Raw genomic sequence first — 20,762 nt, 5'->3', positions numbered from 1 at the left:
CATCTTGGAACCAGCTGGTGTTGGCTTCACTGGACATAGGAAAGGCTTCTGGCAGTTTCTTGGAGAAGCCACTCTGTAGCTCCCCCACTACCAAAACCTTGACACGCAAACTCATGTTACGACCAGTTTAATATGGAAGACCAAAGGGAACTAAACCTCTGTGAAGAAAATGTATCGGATCCAGAAAGGTTTGAAATATACACAAAAAACGTGATTAACACCAAATGAGATTAGATGTTGGGGCCAAAAATTTATATATGTTATTTAATAATAAAAGAGGCAGAAAGAAAGAAAGAAAGAAAGAAAGAAAGAAAGAAAGAAAGAAAGAAAGAAAGAAAGAAAGAAAGAAAGAAAGAAAGAAAGAAAGAAAGAAAGGAAGGAAGGAAGGAAGGAAGAGAGAGAGGAAAAAAGAGAAATAAAAAGAAATAGAAGGAGAAAGAAATAGAAGGAGAAAAAGAAAGAAAAAGAAAGAAGAAAGAAAGAAAGAAAGAAAGAAAGAAAGAAAGAAAGAAAGAAAGAAAGAAAGAAAGAAAGAAAGAAAGAAAGGAATAGAAGGAGAAAGACAAAAATAGGAGAAAGAAAGAGAAAGTAAGAAAGAAAGAAAAAGAGAAAGAGAGGAAGAAAGAGAAAAAGAGAGGAAGAAAGAAAGAGAAAGAGAAATAAAGAGAGGAAGAAAGAGGAAAAAAGAAAGAAAGAGAAAGAAAGGAAGAAAGAAAGAAAGAAAGAAAGAAAGAAAGAAAGAAAGAAAGAAAGAGAAGGAGAAAGACAAAAATAGGAGAAAGAAAGAGAAAGTAAGAAAGAAAGAAAGAGAGAAAAAGAGAGTAAGAAAGAAAGAGAGAAAAAGAGAGGAAGAGAGAAAGAGAAAGAGAGAAATAAAGAAAGAGAGGAAGAAAGAGAGAAAGAGAGAAAGAGGGGAAGAAAGAGAAATAAAAAAGAAATAGAAGGAGAAAGAGAAAGAGAAAGATAATGAAAGAAAGAAATAAAGAGAAAGAGAAATAGAATAAGAGAGAAAAAGAGAGAAAGAGAAAGAAAGAAAGAAAGAGATTAATATAGAAAGAAAGAAAAAGGGAAAGAAAGAAAAAGAAAGACAGAAAGATAATGAAAAAGAAAGAAAGAAAGAGAGAAATAAAGAAAGAGAGGAAGAAAGAGGAAAAAAGAAAGAAAGAGAAAGGAAGAAAGAGTGGAAGAGAGAAAGAGAGGAAGAAAGAAAAAAAAGAAATAGAAGGAGAAAGAGAAAGAGAGAAAGATAATGAAAGAAATAAAGAGAAAGAAAGAGAAATAGAATGAGAGAGAGAAAAAGAAAGAGAATGAAAGAAAGAAAGAAAGAAAGAAATAAAGAGATTAATATAGAAAGAAAGAAAAAGAAAGATAATGAAAAAGAAAAAGAAAAAGAAAAAGAAAAAGAAAGAAAAAAAGGGGAGAAAGAAAAAAGGAATAGAAGGAGAAAGACAAAAATAGGAGAAAGAAAGAGAAAGTAAGAAAGAAAGAAAAAGAGGAAGAGAGAAAGAAAGAGAGAGAAAAAGAGAGGAAGAAAGAGAAAGAGAGAAATAAAGAAAGAGAGGAAGAAAGAGGAAAAAAGAAAGAAAGAAAAAGGAAGAAAGAGAGGAAGAGAGAAAGAGAGGAAGAAAGAGAAATAAAAAAGAAATAGAAGGAGAAAGAGAAAGAGAGAAAGATAAAGAAATAAAGAGAAAGAAAGAGAAATAGAATGAGAGAGAGAAAAAGAGAGAAAGAGAATGAAAGAAAGAAAGAAAAAAATAATGAGATTAATATAGAAAGAAAGAAAGAAAAAGAAAGGGAAAGAAAGAAAAAGAAAGACAGAAAGATAATGAAAAAGAAAGAAAGAAAGAAAAGAAAGAAAGAAAGAAAGAAAGAAAGAAAGAAAGAAAGAAAGAAAGAAAGAAAGAAAGAAAGAAAGAGAAAGAAAGAAAGAAAGAGAAAGAAAGAAAGAAAGAAAGATAGAAAAAGAGGTGTGTGGTGGTGTAGGAGGACAGGGAGAGTGTGACAGGGGTTAGGTGGAAATATATTACCTATCCAAGGGTCCCAACGACATCTTGTGGCTTCCCTTCATCTGATCTTCTTGGTGGTGAGGGTCCCCTGCCACCGCGCTGCGCCATGCCATCCCGTGCCAAAAACTATAGAATCCAGTGGATTTATAAATGTTTGAGCCAGGTGGGAATGCTCATGTCCCTTCCTTGCAGAGGACCAATTTGACACTGTCCCTTGCAACACTGTGGATCTTTTGCATCATGTTGCAGTGCTCTGGTGCAGGGTCTGGGGATCCCTTTGGGAGGAGGGGCCTTTGATGGGCCATGACACCCCTCTGCTGTGGATAAGCTGATAGCCCTGGGGCTATGGTCTCCACTCTGAAGATGCTAAGCTTTATCCTTCTGTGTATGTATTTCTTCTCTCCCCAGACCTGAATTTGTCTTATCACCATCAGTGAGCAGTGTAGGGTCTCAGTCAGAAAGCCTATTCAGGGTGTGGTAGTCTTCTCTGCAGCTTTTGTATAGTTTTGTTATAATAGGCAAAGGTCCTTCATGAAGATGTTTAAGCCATAAATTATAACATTCAGTTTCCCAATAACTCAGTAACTGAATACACAGCATTGCTGATTCATAGTCCATATTGCTTAATTGATCTCTAGAAAGCTTTGTAGTCTCCCCACACAAGCCTGCTGTCATAGGCCAGTGAGCTATTTATCTTCTAGTTTCTTAAGTTCAGCACCTTGTTGGGAGGAAAAGGTTAAAAGTGGAAGAATGGTGAGGAGATGGTAGATTCTCTCAAGTCATCTTGCAGCTGGGAATGTCAAGGCCTGGAGAATAAGTGTGGCAAACCCTAAATAGTATGCCTACCGCTGTTTATCCTCTCTGTAGTAATAACATAGGTGTTTGGAGAGACTGGGAGGCACTCTCATGGACATTCTTGAGCTCCCTGTTTTAGGAGAGAGATCAAAGCTCAGAGATCATAATAAGCACATGCACGGGCCCTTGATAAATTGGTGCAAATAGCAGGCCTGCCACTTGTCAGAATGGACTCAGCCTAATGGTGCCTGTGTTCCCACTTGTGTGTCTCTACCTGGGTGTTGCTTCAGGATCCTCCAGTTAGCCAGGTAATGAAATTAATTTGCTCTTTGCATTTCAGCCATGGTTTTATGGTTGTTCTGGCCACCTACCTGTGTCAATTCACACAAACTTCTTTTCAATGTACTTCAGCTTTGTGATCAATGTCAGTTTACCAGTCATAGTTTTCATATGCACTTTATGTGTGTGATATTTTATCATCATTACTTTCGTGCTCTCAGAAATTTCCAAGACCTGGAAAAAGTTAAAGCCTGCTGAGCTGTATTTGTCTGACAAGACCACACTCCAAAAATGCACCATATGTATGGCCAAGAAATTTTTGAGAAATGAAGATAAGGAGACTTACAGAAGACTCTCACTGCTTGTGCCTGTGAACAATGATGCATAAATTCAGGAAGTGGAGGTGGCCAGTTATAGTTCAGTTATTTTTCTCGAGTGGTTATGAAACACACAGGCGATACTTTATTTCCAAAATTATTTAGTTTCAAATGGCAGCTGCTTAATAGCTGGTATCATATCACAGTAAGAAGCATGGTCCTACCTTGACTGGGATGCTGACAAGGAAAAGCCCTGGATGAATAACCCCTGAAGAGGCTTCAGGCTCTTGAAATGCAAAGGTTCACCTACACAGAGCTGCAATGGGAAACCACCAGCACAGATCTGGTTTCTCTGCTCTTCCCCCTCTTTCTACTTCTCTACCTTCAGCCGTACAACATGGTTTCTGACAGTGCAAGACTTGACATTTCTGCTGCCTTGACAGAGAATATATTGCAGTGTTGACAATAAGGTTTGCAGCCTGAAATCCTGACAAGAGTTATAAGAAGAAATATTAGTGCTAGTCTCATGGTAAGGGGTTGACCACACAGCTCTTCAAGCATTTCTGTACCCCAAAGCTACCAAAATCCAAAGTGATTAAAAAATTTAATGCAAAGACATGCTCAGAAATGTGGGGAGGGACCACTAGACAGTTCCTCACATGCAATCCCTTATGCATTTTTCAGCTAATTTGTGTATGTTTAATGACATTACTTTAGGGAAAAAAAGAAAAAATCACTATAATGTTGGTGTTCAAAATCACTGCAGTGCTTGGATTTACCAGTAGTGAAACCATTTGCTCATTATTTTCAAAACAAAGCAAGAAAACTATAGAAAAAAATCACAGAATCATAGAAGGGTTTGGGTTGGAAGGGACCTTTAAGATCATCAATTCCAACCCCCCTGCCATGGGCAGGGACACCTTCCACTATACCAGATTGCTCAGAGCTCCATCCAAACTGGCCTCTCTTGTAGCCAGGTCTTCCCAGAACCTTCTCTTTTCCCAGCTGAACAACTTTAACTCTCAGTCTTTCCTCATAGGAGAGGTGCTCCAGCCCTCTGATCATCTTCGTGGCCCTCCTCTGGACCCTGTCCAACAGGACCTTCTTATGTTGGGGGCACCAGAGTGGGACACAATATACCAGGTAGAGGTCTCATTAGAGCTGAGCAGAAGGGGAGAATCACCTCCCTCGACATGTTGGTCATGCTTCTTTTGATGCAGCCCAGGATGCAGTTGGTTTTCTGGGCTGCAAGCACACATTATTTGATCATGTCAAGCTTAGAATCATATCAGGGATCTCTGACCCAGGATACCAGGGTAAAGGAATCTAGAGGGTAGTGGTGAATGGCTCAGAGTGCTGCGCCTCGGGGTTCCGTATTGGGACCAGTGTTATTTAATATCTTCATTAATGACATAGACAAAGCCACCAAGTATGCCCTCAGCAAATGTGCTGATGACACCAAGCTGAGTGGTGCAATTGACACACCTGAAGGACAAGATGCCATACAGAGGGACAAGCATGAGAAGTAGGCCCATGGGAATCTCATGAGGTTTAACAAGACCAAGTGCAAGGTGCTGTACATAGGTGAGGGCAGCCCCTGCTATTAATACAGGCTGGGGGATGAACAGATTGAGAGCAGTCCTGCTGAGAAGGACTTGGGAGGTGCTGGTGGATGAGAGGCTGGACATGAGCCAGCAGTGTGTGCTCACAGCCCAGAAAGCAAATTGTATCCTGGGCTGCATCCAAAGCAGAGTGGCCAGCAGGTTAAGGGACTTGATTCTGCCCCTCTGCTCTCATGAGACACCACCTGGAGTACTGCATCCAGCTCTGGGTTCCCCAGTACAAGAAGGACATCAACCTGTTGGAGTGAGTCCAGAGGATGGGCACCAAGATGATAAGAGGTATGGAGCACCTTTCCAACAAGGAAAGGCTGAGAGAATTGGTACTGTTCAGCCTGGAAAAGAGGAGGCTTCAGGGTGACCAAATTGTGGCCTTACAGTACCTGAAAGGAGCCTACAAGAAAGATGGAAAGTGTGTTTATAAGAGCATGAAGTGACAGGAGAAGGAGGAATGGCTTCAAACTGAAAGAAGGTAGGTTGAGATTAGATATTAGGAAAAAATCCTTTACTGTGAGGGTGGTGAAGCACTGGAACAAGTTGCCCAAAGAAGTTGTGGATGCCACATCCCTGGAGGCCAGGCTGGATGGAGTTCTGATCAACCTGGTCTAATGGGAAGTGTCCCTGCCCATTTCAGAGGGCTTGGAACTAGATGATCTTTAAGGTCCCTTCCAACCCAAACCATTCTGTGATTCTGTGAATCTTGGAAGAAAGACTCTTGGGTCAAGGGGGATTAGATTAGAGAACACCAGGAATTACTGGCCAGTCAGCCTCACATTGATCCCTGGAAAGGTTTTGAAGCACCTCATTTTGGAGGCCATCACTAAGCACACGGATGACAAGAATCACAGAATAAGCTGAATTGGAAGTGACCTACAAGGATCATCAAGTCCAACTCCCAGCCCTACACAGCACCATCCCCAAGAGTCACACCATGTGCCCAAGAGTGTTGTCCAAACTCTGTCACGCTTGGTGCTGTGACCACTGCCCTGGGGTGTCTGTTCCAGTTCCCAACCACCCTCTGGGTGAAGAACCTTTTTCTAATATCCAACCTAAACCTCCCCTGACACAACTTCAGGCCATTCCCTCAGGTCCTGTCATTGGTCACCACAGAGAAGAGATCGGTGTCTGGCCCTTCTCTTCCCCTCATGAGGAAGTTGTAGACTGCAATGAGGTCTCCCCTCAGTCTCCTCCAGGCTGAACAGACCAAGTGTCTTGGTTTAATTTTGACTTTCCCGGCCAATGCACCAAATTAATGTCTTGAGTTTGAGTTGCCAATTTGAATAAACTTATTTTTCTTGTTGTGAGACAGAACCAGGAGCAAAAGAGCAAGGCAGGCCTAAAACTTGAGAGAGTATAAAAGAAAATTTATTAACTACACAAACAAAAAGAGAGGAAAAAAAAATTTTCAGAATAAGATTTTTTTAGATCACTCCTTCCCTCCCTCTCCCAATCTTCATAATAACAAAACAAACATATAGCAAATACTTCGGTCAGTGCCCAATTTAGTCTTTCTCAGTTCACTCCTGGAGAGAGAAGCTTCTTCTTGTTGAAGTTGTAGGGATTTTTCCCACAAGAAGGAAAAAAAACCAGTTCTCTTGTGGTTTTATCTTTCACGATTTGCATCCGCCCGGGAACCTGCAACCGTGACGCTCCTCCCAACTCTACAGCCGTCCCAAAGTTGTAGATGTGGGCCATGTCTGCTCCATGGGGTATTACTTTTAAGAATGAAATGTTCAACCGCAAAGATTCTCTTTGTCTCCTTTCTCACTGCTCAGGCTTCATCTTCAGAAAACCAAAATCCCCTTCTTTTCTCAGGGCAGAAATTCTCAACACAGGTGCTTTTTAGTCAAATCATCTATTAAATGGAACATTTCCATCCCCCCATGTCTCTTTCCATGGTTTATAGGAATATTCAGTACATCAGTTCATTCCTACAATTTCACAAAAAGATTTTCAGCCATTTCAGCATCTTCTCATTCTCCTTCCATCTTAAAACCTTAGCTCTTACATCACTGACTTCAGAAATCTTCTTATTCCCTTTCATATTCAAAGGAAAGGCTGGAGGCTTTGTAAATCTTATCTGAGCACTAAAGAGTTAAAGTTTAACACAACTACAAGAGTTGGGCCAGGCTCAGGCCGTGCTGGGGGGGCAGCTGAGGTGTCAATCAGCCTTTCTGGGGCTGGGCTGTAGCCCCACACTGCTCATGGTCACCCGGGCAGGCCCGGCCTGTCCGGCAGCAGCAAGAGTCGGCCTCCCCCCACGCCAGAGCCACAGGCCCGTGGAGGAGGAAGCTGTGAAGGTCTTATCACACAACTTTTTCTCCCTCCGGCCATCGGGTCCCCCTCGTTGGCAAACGGGGCCCAAGCGGCCTCCCGAGCCTCCCCCCCCCCCCCCGCATGGGGGAGGGAGAAGCTCGGGTTGATGTTACCTGCTCAGCCGCCGGAAAGACAAAGAGGCTCAGTTCTGGATTACTTTCCTCAAAATGTGTGTTCACGGAGCGAACTAACTTTCTCTAATTGGCTGTTGCAGGTATCCCAACCCCCACAGAGGAAATTCCCTTAGGAAGAATCTCTTCTGAGTTTCTTCTTCCTAAGTCAACCTATCACACCAAGTTACCTGAGCCGCTCCTCATATGGCTTCTACTCAAGGTCCTTCACCATTTTTGTCGCCCTGGTTTAGATGCTCTCTAATAGTTTAATATCTTATATTGTGGTCATCAGAGCTGCATACAATATTCAAGGTAAGGCCACACCAATGCAGAGTAGAGTGGGACCATCACCTCCCTTGACTGTCTGGCAGTGCTGTGCTTGATGCATCCCAGAATATGGTTGGCCCTCCTGGCTGTCAGGGTACACTGTTAAACCATATTCAACTTACCATCAACCAGGACCCCCAGATCCCTTTCTGCAGGGCTGCTCTCCAGCCACTTGTTCCCCAGTCTGTACGTACATCCAGGGTTGTGTCATCCCAGGTGCAGAATCCAGCACTCATCTTTGTTAAACGCTGGGAATTTCCCAGCTCTCTAATTTGTTATGGTTCCTCTGCAGGGCTTCTCTGCCTTCGAGGGAGTCAGCAGCTCCTCCCAATTCAGTGTCATTGGCAAACTCAGTATTTATGAAGACAGTTAAGAGCACTGGCCTAAGACAGAGCCCTGCAAAACCCCAATGACTAGACTAATTCATTGTTTTTGTGGTCCTGGCTGGGTGGCCTATAGTAGACTCCCACAATGACATCCACTACGTTTGTTTGCCTCTTAATCCTTACCCAGAGGCTCTCAACCATGCCATCACCAACTACAAGCTCTGTTGCGTGAGTTGACACAGGCAGGCAGCCAGAACAACCACAAACTCATGGCTAGAACACAAAGAATCAATTTATTTCTGTTATCTCACTAACTGGGTGATCCCCAAAGCAAAACCCAGGCAGAAGCACTCAAGTAGAGACACAGGCACCATTAAACTTGGTCCATGCTAGAGGATCACTGGCCTGCTTTTCACACAGGCTTATCTAGAGAAATTCCCAGCTGCAAGGTCACTTAATCTATTTACAATCTGCCTCACCAGTCTTCTCCTTTTAACCCATTCCTCCCAACATCCATACATTCCAGCCCCTCCATTACATTCCTTCCCCACCTTGCCTGCCCTGCCTATTCTTCCTGAAGATCCTGTAACCATCCATCATGGCACACCAGTCACAAGACCCATCCCACCAGATTTCACTTATGCCAATGGTGTCATATCTCTAGGACTGGGCCAAGGCTTCAAGCTCCTCTTGCTTGTTCCTCATGCTGTTCATGGTGGAAACATTTTAAGTGCAGTTCAGTGTAGCCAACAAGTTGTGGAGCCAGAATGAAGGATCTCACTAGTACTCAGTCCCTCAAATTTTGGCATGTCCCATTGCTTATCATTGGCAGGCCTGGTTTTGTCCCTCTCTCCCCTTCCAATCTAGTTTAAAGCTCTATCGATCAGCCCTGCTAAGTCTTGAGCTTCTCATTAACCAACACCCCTAGGTGTTTCTCCTCAGGGCTGCTCTCAACCCATTATCTGCTCAGCCTGTATTTCTGCTTGGAATTGCCCTGACCCATGTGCAGGACTTTGCACTTTGCCTTCTTGAATTTCATGAGCTTTGCACAGGCCCACATCTCAACCCTGTTAAGGTCCCTCTGGATGGCATCCCATCCCTCCAGGGTGTCAACTGTACCACACAGCTTCATGTCATTGACAAACTTGCCAAGGATGCATTCTGTCCTACTGTCCATGTCACTGACAAAGATGTTAAACAGCTCCAGTCCCAATACCAACTCCTGGGGAATGCTGCTTGTCACTGGTCTCCACTGGACATAGAGCCATTGACCACAAATCTGAGTGCAACCATTCAGCCAATTCCTTATTCACCAAGTGGTCCATCTGTCAAATCCATGTCTCTGCAGTTTAGAGACGAGGATGTTGCATCAGTGTCAAATGCTTTGCACAAGTCCAGGTAAAGTCAGTTGTTCCTCCCTTATTCATCAACACTGTAACCCCATTACAGAAGGTCACCAAATTTGTCAGGCACTATTTACCCTTAGTGAAGCCATTTTGTCTGTCACCAATTGTCTTATTTTCCACATGCCTTAGCATAGTTTCCAGGAGAATCTTCTCCACGATCCTGCCGGGCACTGAGAAGAGACTGACTGGCCTGTAGTTCCTCAGGTCTTCCTTATTTCCCTTTTTAAAATTGGAGGTTATGTTTCCCCTTTATTCAGTCAATGGGAACTTCACTGGACTTCTCAAATATGATGGGTTGTGGCTTAGCAACTTCATCCGTGAGTTCCCTCAGGACCCATGGATGCATCTCATTGTCAGGTTCCATGGACTTGTGCACCTTCAGGTTCCTTAGATGCTCCTGAACTTGATCATCTCCTACAGCGGTTGGTTCTTCATTCTCCCAGTCCCTGCCTTTGTCTTCTGTGACTCAGGCAGTGTGGCTGAAGCACTTGCCAGTGAAGACTGAGGTAAAACCTTCATTCAGTACCTCAGCCTTCTCCATATGTTTGGTTACCAGGTCTCCTGTTTCCTCATGGAGAGGGTCCACCTTTAAATATGGAATGTTTCAAAGCTTTTGAATGAAGTCAGCAATTTAATATTTTGCATTTAAATAGTAATTTGCAACATGCTACGTGTTATCCTTTTTTTTTCCTTCATACAATTGTCTTGCAATAGGGCTAACATCCCCTGGGTGATTCAGTCTTTTCAGTTTTATAAAACAGTGTATTGCTATTTTAAAGTAAATTCCAGGACATCTCATAATGTGACTATTAGTATGTTGGAACGAGCAGTCATAAATCAGGGGCCTTGAATGATTGTTACCTTTTGGAAAGGTAGATTTCCTCTTGCTTGTGACTGATCCACATCCAGAGTGCTTTTTATGAGTGCTCAGCACTTTCCAAAGGACAGCTGCATGGCTTGAAAGGAGTAGAAGTGAGTTTTGGAATTTAGAAATATGCAAATGTTATTTTTGTAAATGGAGAAATAATTAAAACAGTGCTTATATATCAATGTAGACATGTTTTGCATTTTAAATTTTAGGAATCCGATCTTGGGATACAAGCTTGATTGAATGCAACTTGGATCAAGAACTAAAACTTTTTGTGTCTCGCCATTCAGCTCGATTCTCTCCTAAAATTCAAGGTGAGTTTTTGGAAATGTTGGTCAAAGTTTTGTATGTTTTTTTAATGAGTAGAATTAACAAATACACTCAGGTATCGGATGGTGCTCTTTTATTTGTGATTCTCTACAATGAATACTTTTTTCTTTGTTTTAAAATAAAGCCTGAAAATTATAGTTTGTTTTAACTTTTTGACAACAGGAAATGTCTGAAACATTTGAATAATCAGCCTTTTAGGTTAGCTTCATGTATCTCACCATGATTATTTTGGCAGTAGTTAGTTTTAGGCCACTTTTAAAATTAAGTAAAACTTACTTTTTGACTAAACAGTTTGTTTGTGTAGCACCAATCTAGTAGTCCAGGAGACTGAAGCTGTTCTTCACTGTGGTAGGTAGAGCACATACCGAAAATAACCTGAAAGGTTAGCTCTACACTTTGATAGAGTCAGAAATGGCATCATGGCTGTTGTACGAGCATGGCTCAAACCCCATGTTTGTCCCTAAAGGGCTTAGACTCTTTTTCTTGGTATGAAAAAACTGAGGGGTAGAGAGTCTAACTTGACTCACAGGAACTTTCTTTGGCTTGTATGAAGAAACTAGAATTTTAAAGGCTGCATCTTCTGCTGTGTTTTCTTCAAGACTGTCATTCCTTTAGAGGATTCATAAAATAAATTTAAAAACGCAACAATTTTGTGAAGTGTAAAATTTCATTTTATTCTTAGTGCATGGAAATCAATATTTGGTAAGTTTTCTAACATCTCATTACTTTAGCGCAAATGGTTAGTGAGTATATGAGAGATTAATCTTGGTTTTTGTATTAAAATATATAACTTTCTCCAAGAAGTATAGGTTGCTTTTATTGGTATAATTATTGTGGCCATGTGCACATTGACTAGTACAACCTAGTATTGATGAATGTTATAAATTCTGACTTCAGGAACATCTTTTATGTATGGTGATGCCATGGTTTAACCCCCAAGGAGCAACTAAGTACTACACAGCCACTCTCTAACTTACCCCCCATTCTGGTGGGATGGTGAGGACAATCAGGAACAAAAAAGTAAAACCTGTAGGTAGACATAAGAACAGTTTAATAATTGAAACAAAGTATAATAATAATAATAATAATGGTAATAAAAAAGAGAGGGAGACAGATAAAACCCAAGAAAAACAAGTGATGCACAATACAATTGCTCACCACCTGCTGACTGATGCCAAACCCATCTCTCTGAACTGTTATTGGCACCCATTCTGGGTAACTCCCACAGTTTATATACTGAGCATGACATTCTATGATGTGAAATATTTCTTTGGCCAGTTCGGGTCAGCTGTCCTGGCTATGCTCCCTCCCAGCTTTTTTGTGCACCTCTTCACTGGCAGATTGTGAGACACTGAAAAGTCCTTGACTTTAGGTAAGCACTACTTAGCAACAACCAAAACATTAGTGTGTTATCGACATTATTCTCATACCAAATCCCAAACACAGCATTGTAGCAGCTACTAAGAAAATAAAAATGAACTCTATCCCAGCCAAAACCAAGACAGGTGAAAAGGGGTATGAAATGTATCATACCACTGCATCACATTCCTAAGGTCAGTTGCTATACACTGTTGACAGAGGTCTTGATGTCTTGCTAGCATGACATCGTTGACCTGATGGTCTTAAATAATATACCAAATGTCTTGTGTTACTAATTCTTCCTCTTGCAGCATAGATTATATGAGATTTTTCCATATCTATAGAGATTAAAACATTCTTTTTCAGCACTGACCAGTCTTTAAACAATAAGCTACCAAAATCTGTGTTGAAAGAGCTTTAAGGGAGCCTGAAACTGGGAAAAAGGGAACATCCAGGAATAAATCTAGACCTGTTGACCAATTTAATTGCTCAGATTTTGTGGAGAAGCCCATTGACACCTTCAGAATTCCACTGCATAGATCAGAGGATAATATTTTAGTTTCTCTATTCTCTCTGTGGTTCTCTGATGTAGAATCTTTATGAGGTTCCTTTATGTCTTCTCTACAGTTTGATAGGGTTTTTTTCTTGCCATTTGTCAATAAAATTTTAGAATTTTAAATTTCTGTTCAACAAATGTTGACTTTTGAGTGTTTAATCAGGAAAACTGGCAACATTTATAATAAAGAAGATTGTAAACATGTATTCTCTTAAACTCAGAAATTCTCTGGAATTTGAAAAACTAGGTGACCTCTTGTCCAAGGAAAGTATTCATCCAAGATGATGAGATAGTCTGTGGGATTTAATTAAACAGCCTTTTTTCAGTCTTTTGAGATTGAACTCTTTGTGCAACTCAAACTTAAGGACAGTTTACTCTTGAGAGTCATTTAGCATGTCTGCACAGCGCTTACTATAGTGAGGTCTGACTAAAGGATGAAACTTTTTGGATTATAATGTTTATTATGGTAATTGCAGGGCAAATTCAGTACATGCTTGTATGCTTCTCAAAGCAGTTTGAAAATATATGCAACACACTGTCTAAGAAGATACATGCAAGAGAATGTCTGTCAAAGCATTTGTGTGTTTTCACTTGAGGAATTTGAGGTCTAATCCTTTGCCATGTGTAGTGAAAAAAATGTACATATTGATATTGCAGGGACCATGATCAGATCCTGTCTTGGGTTGCAATGCAGGATGTAACCAAAAGTATGTATTCTATAACCATCTGTTAAAACCAGATGGGGCAGTGATCTTTATCTTTTCCACAACCCATCCTCCCTCCAGGGAGGTATCTTCTGTTAATAGGCCATTAAGTCCCACTACATGAGTGATAAAATTACATCATCCCATTGTGAGATGCTCCACCCAGGGGGAGGAGCCAAGCATTTTCTACCTAGATAAAATCTGAGATTTGGAGCATCAGAGCAGCCTTTTTCCACTGGATCCCAGAGGAAAACCAGACCCTTCTACATCATCACTGGACCTTCAGAGGAAAACTGCACCCTTCTACAGGACCACTGCTTCAACTGAACCACATCTGTCACTCCAGGAGGACTGCAGCCACCATTTAATTGGACTGCTACCAACACCCTGACTGATGGAGTTTTCAGGTTATATTCTGACTGTCAGTGTTTTGGTTTTTTTCGTCTTACTGCATTTTTATTTTAATTTTTCTAGTAAAGAACTGTTATTCCTATTCCCATATTTTTGCCTGAGAGCTCCTTAATTTCAAAATTATAATAATTTGGAGGGAAGGGGTTTACATTTTCCATTTCAAGAGAGGCTCCTGCCTTTCTTAGCAGACAGCTTGTCTTTCAAACCAAGACAGGTGGGAATTCTCAATACCTCCCCCAGGGCAGGGGGATTCACAATGGAATGATGTAGTACTGTGAGTTATGGGTTATTTTGGGACTTTTGATGGTCTAAGTGTGGTAGCTGCATATTCTGCTAGTGACATTGAGTATTATGGCCCATTAGCAGAGATGATCCCTCAGGCTGGGTGTGACTGTGCTGCTGCTTCCCTGAGGGGAGTTATCACAGCTGAGTCATTTGTGTGAAGAAAAAGAAACACTACCCTGCCTCTGCAGGGTTTGCCTCATTTTTCTAATCTCATTTAACACCCATTTTGTAGCCTGAGGTGTTGGGTGTGCACTGGGCAGCTAATGATCCATCATTAACAGTTTATCAGAAATTATCTAGAGGGATGTAAGAATACACAGTTTGGTTACATCCACATAGTGCTAAACTGGCACCCTATTCCTGTAACCAGGACAGTGTGAAAGGCTTAGACACTGAATATCCTCACCAAATATTTAAAGAAGTTTAAAGAGTTATTTTTCAAGATTCTGTGAAATAAGAGACATCATAGTAAAGTAAAAGGAATCTCATTCTTGCAGGTCTTAATATTTTCTCATTATCTCTGCTGTCTTTTAAATTGTTACTATTTTCAACCATTAACCTTTTCTGGTACAAAATTAATTTGCAAAAATTTTAATAATTTTCAGAACTCATTCCCAGCAAAGTTTCTACATAAAATTCAACATCATATAATGGAGTTCGAACTGCTTGTTTTAAAAAGAAACAGTGAAATGAGTAACCTAAAAAAAACCCACCAAAATCCAACAAACTAACAACTCACATCAACCCACAGTTTTCTTACCCTTTCCCTTTTTTTGGAAATAGCCTGCCATGAAATTAGGCTTATTTGTGCTTTTTTGCCAGTAGATGGCATTGTCAATGCCTATGTTTATTCCTGTGCAGTCAATGAGTGCATATTAAAATTAGTATGAGTACTTCTCTACTGTTTTTAGGTCGTGGTATTTAATGTAAGACATATGTTTATGTTTTTCTCTGATCTTGCTTGGAGTTTAAATTTCAGACAATTCGGATCTGTTGACTTTAAAGGACAAATCCCTCAATGTGAAATGAGCTCAGCAAACTTAAGATCTATCATAGAAGCAAAATGTAGCTCAGCCAGGGTGAGAGCTCTCAGTTGGAAGTCCACAGATAGTGATAATTTATGAAAATACTTAACATGTTGATGACACCAAGCTGTGTGGTGCGATTGACATGCCTGAAGGATGGGATGCCATCCAGAGGGATCTGGAAAAGCTTGAGGGGTGGGTCCATGGGAACCTCATGAGGTTCAACAAGAAGTGCAAGGTCTTGCACCTGGGTCGGGGCAATCCCAAGCACAGATTTAATCTGGAGGGAGAATGGATTGAGAGCAGCCTTGAGGATAAGGACTTAGGGGGGTACCAGTGGATGAGAAGCTTGACATGATCCATAAATCATAGAATCATTAAGGCTGGAAAAGACCTCCAAGATCATCCAGTCCAACCTTTGACTGAACACCACTATGCCAACTATATCACAGTACTAAGTGCCATGTCCAGTCATTTCTCAAACACTTCCAGATGGTGACTCCACCACCTCCCTTGGCAGCCTGGTCCAATGCTTAACTACCCTTTCAGTGAAGAAATTCTTCCTGATGTCAAACCTGAACCTCCCCTGACACAGCTTGAGGCTATGTCCTCTTCTCCTGTCACTAGTTGCCTGTGAGAAGAGGCAGATCCCTACCTTGCCACAACCTCCTTTCAGGTAATTGTAGAGAGCAATAAGGTCTCCCCTGATCCTCCTCTTCTCCAGACTAAATAACCTCAGTTCCCTCAGCCACTTCTCTTAGGTCTTACCCTCTAGACCCTTCACTAGCTTAGTTGCCCTTCTCTGCACACACTCTAGCACCACAATGTCTTTTCTGAAGTTAGGGGCCCAGAACTGGACACTACTCTGTGCCAAGTACAGAGGGACAGTTAGTTCCCTAGCCCTGCTGGCCACACTCTTTGTGTGCTCACAGCCCAGAAGGTCAACTGTATCCAGGGTTGCATCAAAAGAAGTGTGACCAGCAGGTCGAGGGAGGTGATTCTTCCCCTTGACTCCACTCTTGTGAGATCCCACCTGGAGTTCTGCATCCAACTCTGGGACCCCCAACCTAAGAAGGATGTGGGTCTGTTGGAGTGAGTCCAGAGGAGGGTCACAATGAGGATCACAGGGCTGGAACACCTCTCCTAGTGGAAGGTGCCTCTGCTCATTGCAGTGGGTTTTGACTAGATGAGGTCCTTTCCAACCCAAGCCATTCTATGATTCTATAATTAATTATGCAGTGCCAGTGGGGGGAAAAAGCAAAAGCATTATACATATGGCTATATTTGTGCATAAATTAATGCATGCTGTAGATCTATCTGAGGAAATGCTTGTTAAATCAGCCTTACAGATCATGTATTCTCTGTATTGTCAAAATGCCTCTAACAGGCATGAGCTTTCCCTGTTTTGAAGTTGCAATATAACCACACCAAGACATATAGTAGTGCCTTCTCTCCCTTAATGAATTTAAAGCACAGCATGAAATAAAAGACCTGACACCTAAGCAAGTAGGCTCTGACTTACTTGTCAAGTTTAGAATATCTCAGCTTTCCTCCTGTGTCAGTCTGTGGTATGACTAACTGTTGGGAATATAGGACTACAGTAGCATATAATTTGACAAAGCATTTCAGTGTTGTCTACCTAAAAATACTCGTCCAACCAAGTTAAATCCCAGGTGCCTTTCTTAGATGCTGGAAAAAATTCATGGCTTTCTAAGTGACTGTAGAACACATGATAAATCATAAATCAAGACACCTGAAGTTAATTCTTAACTTTGCCCCTCAACTGCATAAAGATGGTCTGTGACTGTCAAACTCAGATGTAGACAAGCCTTGATCTGGATTATTCGGTTGCAGTGACCTAGCAACCTTTTTTTTTATTTTTTTTTTTTGTCTTGCTTCAGCTTCCCATCAAGGACGACTCTGCCAAGTCTGCCAGTAGAGAAGCTAATGTCAGTGATTTATGTGGTGAGGTCTTCATTAGAATTTAGAATGAGGCCATCAATCCTCTTCAAATAAACCATGCGCCAGATGTTACAAAGTAATCACTACAGGGCTCAACCAACTTGATTAGATTATTAGATTAGATGTTAGAAAAAAAATCTTTACTCAGAAGGTAGTGGGACACTGGAACAGGTTGCCCAGAGAAGTTTTGGATGCCCCATCCCTGCAAGTGTTCAGGCCAGGTTGGATGGGGCTTTGAGCTACCTGACCTAGTAGAAGGTGTCCCTGTCCATGGCAGGGGGTTGGAACTAGATGACCTTTAAAGGTCCCTTACAAGCCAAGCCATTCCATGATTCTATGATTTGAAAATAACAGAAAAGTTGAAAAGCTGATATTAGTCATTCACCATTTGTGGAACTTCTTCATATTTCTGAGTTGTGCTTAAAAAAAAGGTAAAAAATAAGTGAGGGCTATTTTATGAAACTGAACACCTACATACATCTGTATGGGCAAAAGCTTTTGATATACATCATTATATATTAGACAAACATTGGAGTGCTGTTGAAGAATTGCAGTTTTCTAGATCCCATCTATAGGTAGTTTGAAGGAACTGGTTTTAGTTTGTAACAGGGTTCCACATAAAATGAAATGCAGCACTGCTAAGTTGCTGTGACGCCACACGAAATAAATCTGAGCAATTCTCTCAGATGATTTCCTTGCTAGTTTAGTGCTGGAGTTGGCTATAAATCAGCTGACTTCCATTAGACCTTAACCCCTCTAGGAAGCTCAGCATTTGCGCACAACACAAGCTGGTGAAATATTTTCTGCCATCTCTATACAAAGCTTCATGTCAGGTGGGACTGAAATGCTTTTAAGTGCTGCTGCATGTCAGTGGAAATGTGTGCTTTATGATTACTAAAACCTTTTTGCCAGTCCTAAATCCAGAAATACTTACAGGGTAAATGTTAAAATGCCATGGAGAGATGAAATAAATGACATTTTTATTACTCCTCAGAGACTGACTTAGTGAGTGACATAACCTTCAAATCCTGGGGGAAGACAAGTGGCAAGGAATAGTATTTTCCCTTTGACACCTCTGCTATGCTATCCCTGCCTCTGCAGGACTTCTTTTCTCATGTAAAAGGGTTAATTAGAAGACATTAGGCTGAAGTTGTGGAAAAGAATTTCACTTCCATCTGTATGGATTATGATCTGGTGGAGTTCATTAGCATGCAGACAGACTTTAAGTGTAATTAGTTTTGATGTGTACTGAGCATTGCAGTGGATTTCCTGGGAATTTAGTGAACATTTTTCTAATGAGAGATGACAGTTCTCTTCAGCAGTTCTTATATGTATAGGATGAAGCTATTTCACCAGGTGCAAATTCTGTGCCCTCCTGTAAAAGCTTGCTGTAGCCATGCAGGCAGGAAGTATCCTCCCTTTATGGGGCAGCAAGGGTAGTCCTATGCTCCTCAGCTCAGAGGCTGTCTGAACTCTTTTGAGAGGCATCTGCTTCTTCCTAGGATGAAGTAAGAGAGGATATGAGAAATGATAACTCAAACACTTGAAGATGCAAGTAGGTGTTTTCAGAACTAGATTTGTTTCTCACTTTTTTCCACACTGAAGTTGGTGCAGAGACAGTGTACAGCATCAGGGGAAAAAAAGTAAATCCAAGCTAGACTCTTGGCTGGCTTCTGGAGTCTGCCCACTTTTATCATATAGATGGACAGCTTTTGCCTTCACATGTACTGGTTCATTGATTTCTGGTTTCCAAGCCCTTTGACTTCTGATAGCAGGTATTTTTTTCTAGTAGTGTATCAGTGGATATGAACTACCACTATTTGTTGTTCATACATTTCTTTTTGATACTACAGTTTCCATCACTGAAAAATTTACTGGTTGCTGGACTGTAGGAAGATTCGACCATAAATAACTTCATATACTACAAAGTTCAGTGTCTAATCTGGAGTGCAAGGCTTGCTGCAACAACCCTTAGTGCTTCTGAACGGATCCATCATTCATTATTCATGGGCTACCAGGCCAATGAAATTCTCTGAATTGAACTAGGAGGAAAGACAGAAATTACATATAAACTGAGAAACCATAATTTTGTATTAAATACAGGTCAAAGAAAATCTGCTTGAGAGAAGGAATTAATTCCTTGTGTGTGAAACCCCTATAGGTTGTACTGCCTTGTCTGACTGAACAGAGATGGTAGATGAACTTAAAACTAAGTTGCATTTGTAGTAATGACTCCAAGACCAGACATTTTACTCAGAGGATTTTAATTGGCAGCTTAAGCTGTCTTATTGGTGAGAGCCCATTAGTAAGCAGATTGTGGCAATTTTGAAACATTAACAGAGAATTTCTGAAATTATCAAAATTTAGAGACTTCCCTCAGGAAGAGACTAAAAGTCTAAAAATGTATTCAGGTAGAGATACATGAGAACAGGAAAGGCAGACTTCTTACATGTTTCTGAAATATTAATTTCAGTATTTATTCCTTTGCTGCGCATTTTGGGTTTATATACTTTTCCCTGATGCTGCTCCATTTTCCATGTGAAGGTGGGAGTTGTGGTGATATGCAAGGAAGGATCTGCACAGAGTGTTGCAGTGAAAAAGAAAAATTCTGGGCCCACATGTGAGGTTTCAGAGCCTCTGGGAGGGTAATAATTCCTCACACAGGGCACCAAATGTGAGGTTTCGGGGGGACCTCCGGGTGCCTCCTGTGCACCCACACTGTTGGGCTTCTTCTTCTTTTATGTAAAAAGCAAAGCGGCTAATAGTTGCTGTAAAGTTATTTATTGCAGAAGCACATTAGTCTCAAATGCAAATACAAAGCAAAGCAATGGATAAAAGCAATGGCAAAGCTGCAGTGGCAAAATGCAATGGCAAAATGCACATGGCATAAAGCCATGTCATAGAGCCCTGGCATAGAGCCCCAGATCTCCCTGATGCATGTTCTTTTATAGAAACTTTCCAACTAGCTAAGACACAAACTCGGACCACTACTCTTTAACCTATTAGAATTCTGGTTTCTTAGCACGCCAGGCTACATATAGACTACGTTCATGGCCTATCTTGTTCTAACTGAAAAATGTAAGCAATATTCTTAACTCTAACTATTATGTCTAAAGCTAAGTTCTTGGAGCCTCTAAGCAAACACTAGCATGTTTTTCAACCTTCACTAGAACATGTACTACTTCTCAGGCATCTAAGACCTTTTACTCACTAAAAGCACTTAAAACTTATTCCATTTACTTACTTATTTTCTCTCTCTTATGTTACAACCTAAATCTTCACCTCTGCCTTATAAGTGAGAGGCCTAATATACTTCAATCTATCTAAAGGTTTCAACTCAATCCCTGCATTCTGATTTCTCTCTGAAGAAATCAGAGAGACTCCTGACTTACTGACTCCAACATCTCCCCCTCCTCTTTGAACCACAAAGATTTCTTAATATTCAATCAATCCAATCTATCAAACAAACCATCCAACCAGTTATTCTGTGACTCATCATCTGCAGGCTACTTGGCCTATTTTCTCCTCCTGGATGGCCCTCTGGTAGCAGAGAAGGCTGTCCTTCTCATCAAGGTCTGGCATGGCGTGTGTCCCCACCGCTCAACGCCTACTGGGTTGCATCCAGCAGCAGAGCTAAAAATCTTCTTGGTGGCAAACACAGAGGCCAATCCAGTCTTGCCCTTGGTGATTTCAGGAGGGTCTTGGCCAGCCCTGCTCCTTTCACCTGGTTATCAAAGCAAAACTTCACTTATTCAGTA

At 41.2% G+C, this 20,762-nt stretch overlaps 1 protein-coding gene across 2 annotated transcripts in view; it reads left to right on the top strand.

The window, feature by feature from the left end:
- The window catches only part of LOC148220161 (microtubule-associated protein 1B-like), a 93,227-nt gene that overhangs the window by 3,993 nt on the left and 68,472 nt on the right, over positions 1-20,762 (top strand). For both annotated transcript variants that reach the window (XM_088155587.1, XM_088155589.1), the window contains exon 2: positions 10,585-10,686. In XM_088155587.1, coding sequence (XP_088011713.1) covers positions 10,585-10,686 — 102 coding nt within the window. The remainder of the gene's footprint in view (positions 1-10,584; positions 10,687-20,762) is intronic.

Source organism: Sturnus vulgaris, chromosome W, assembly GCF_052056855.1.
Source record: "Sturnus vulgaris isolate bStuVul1 chromosome W, bStuVul1.hap1, whole genome shotgun sequence".
NCBI lineage: Eukaryota > Metazoa > Chordata > Aves > Passeriformes > Sturnidae > Sturnus > Sturnus vulgaris.
The sequence above is the reverse complement of the archived record's forward strand: the minus strand, read 5'-3'. Positions and strand labels throughout refer to the sequence as shown.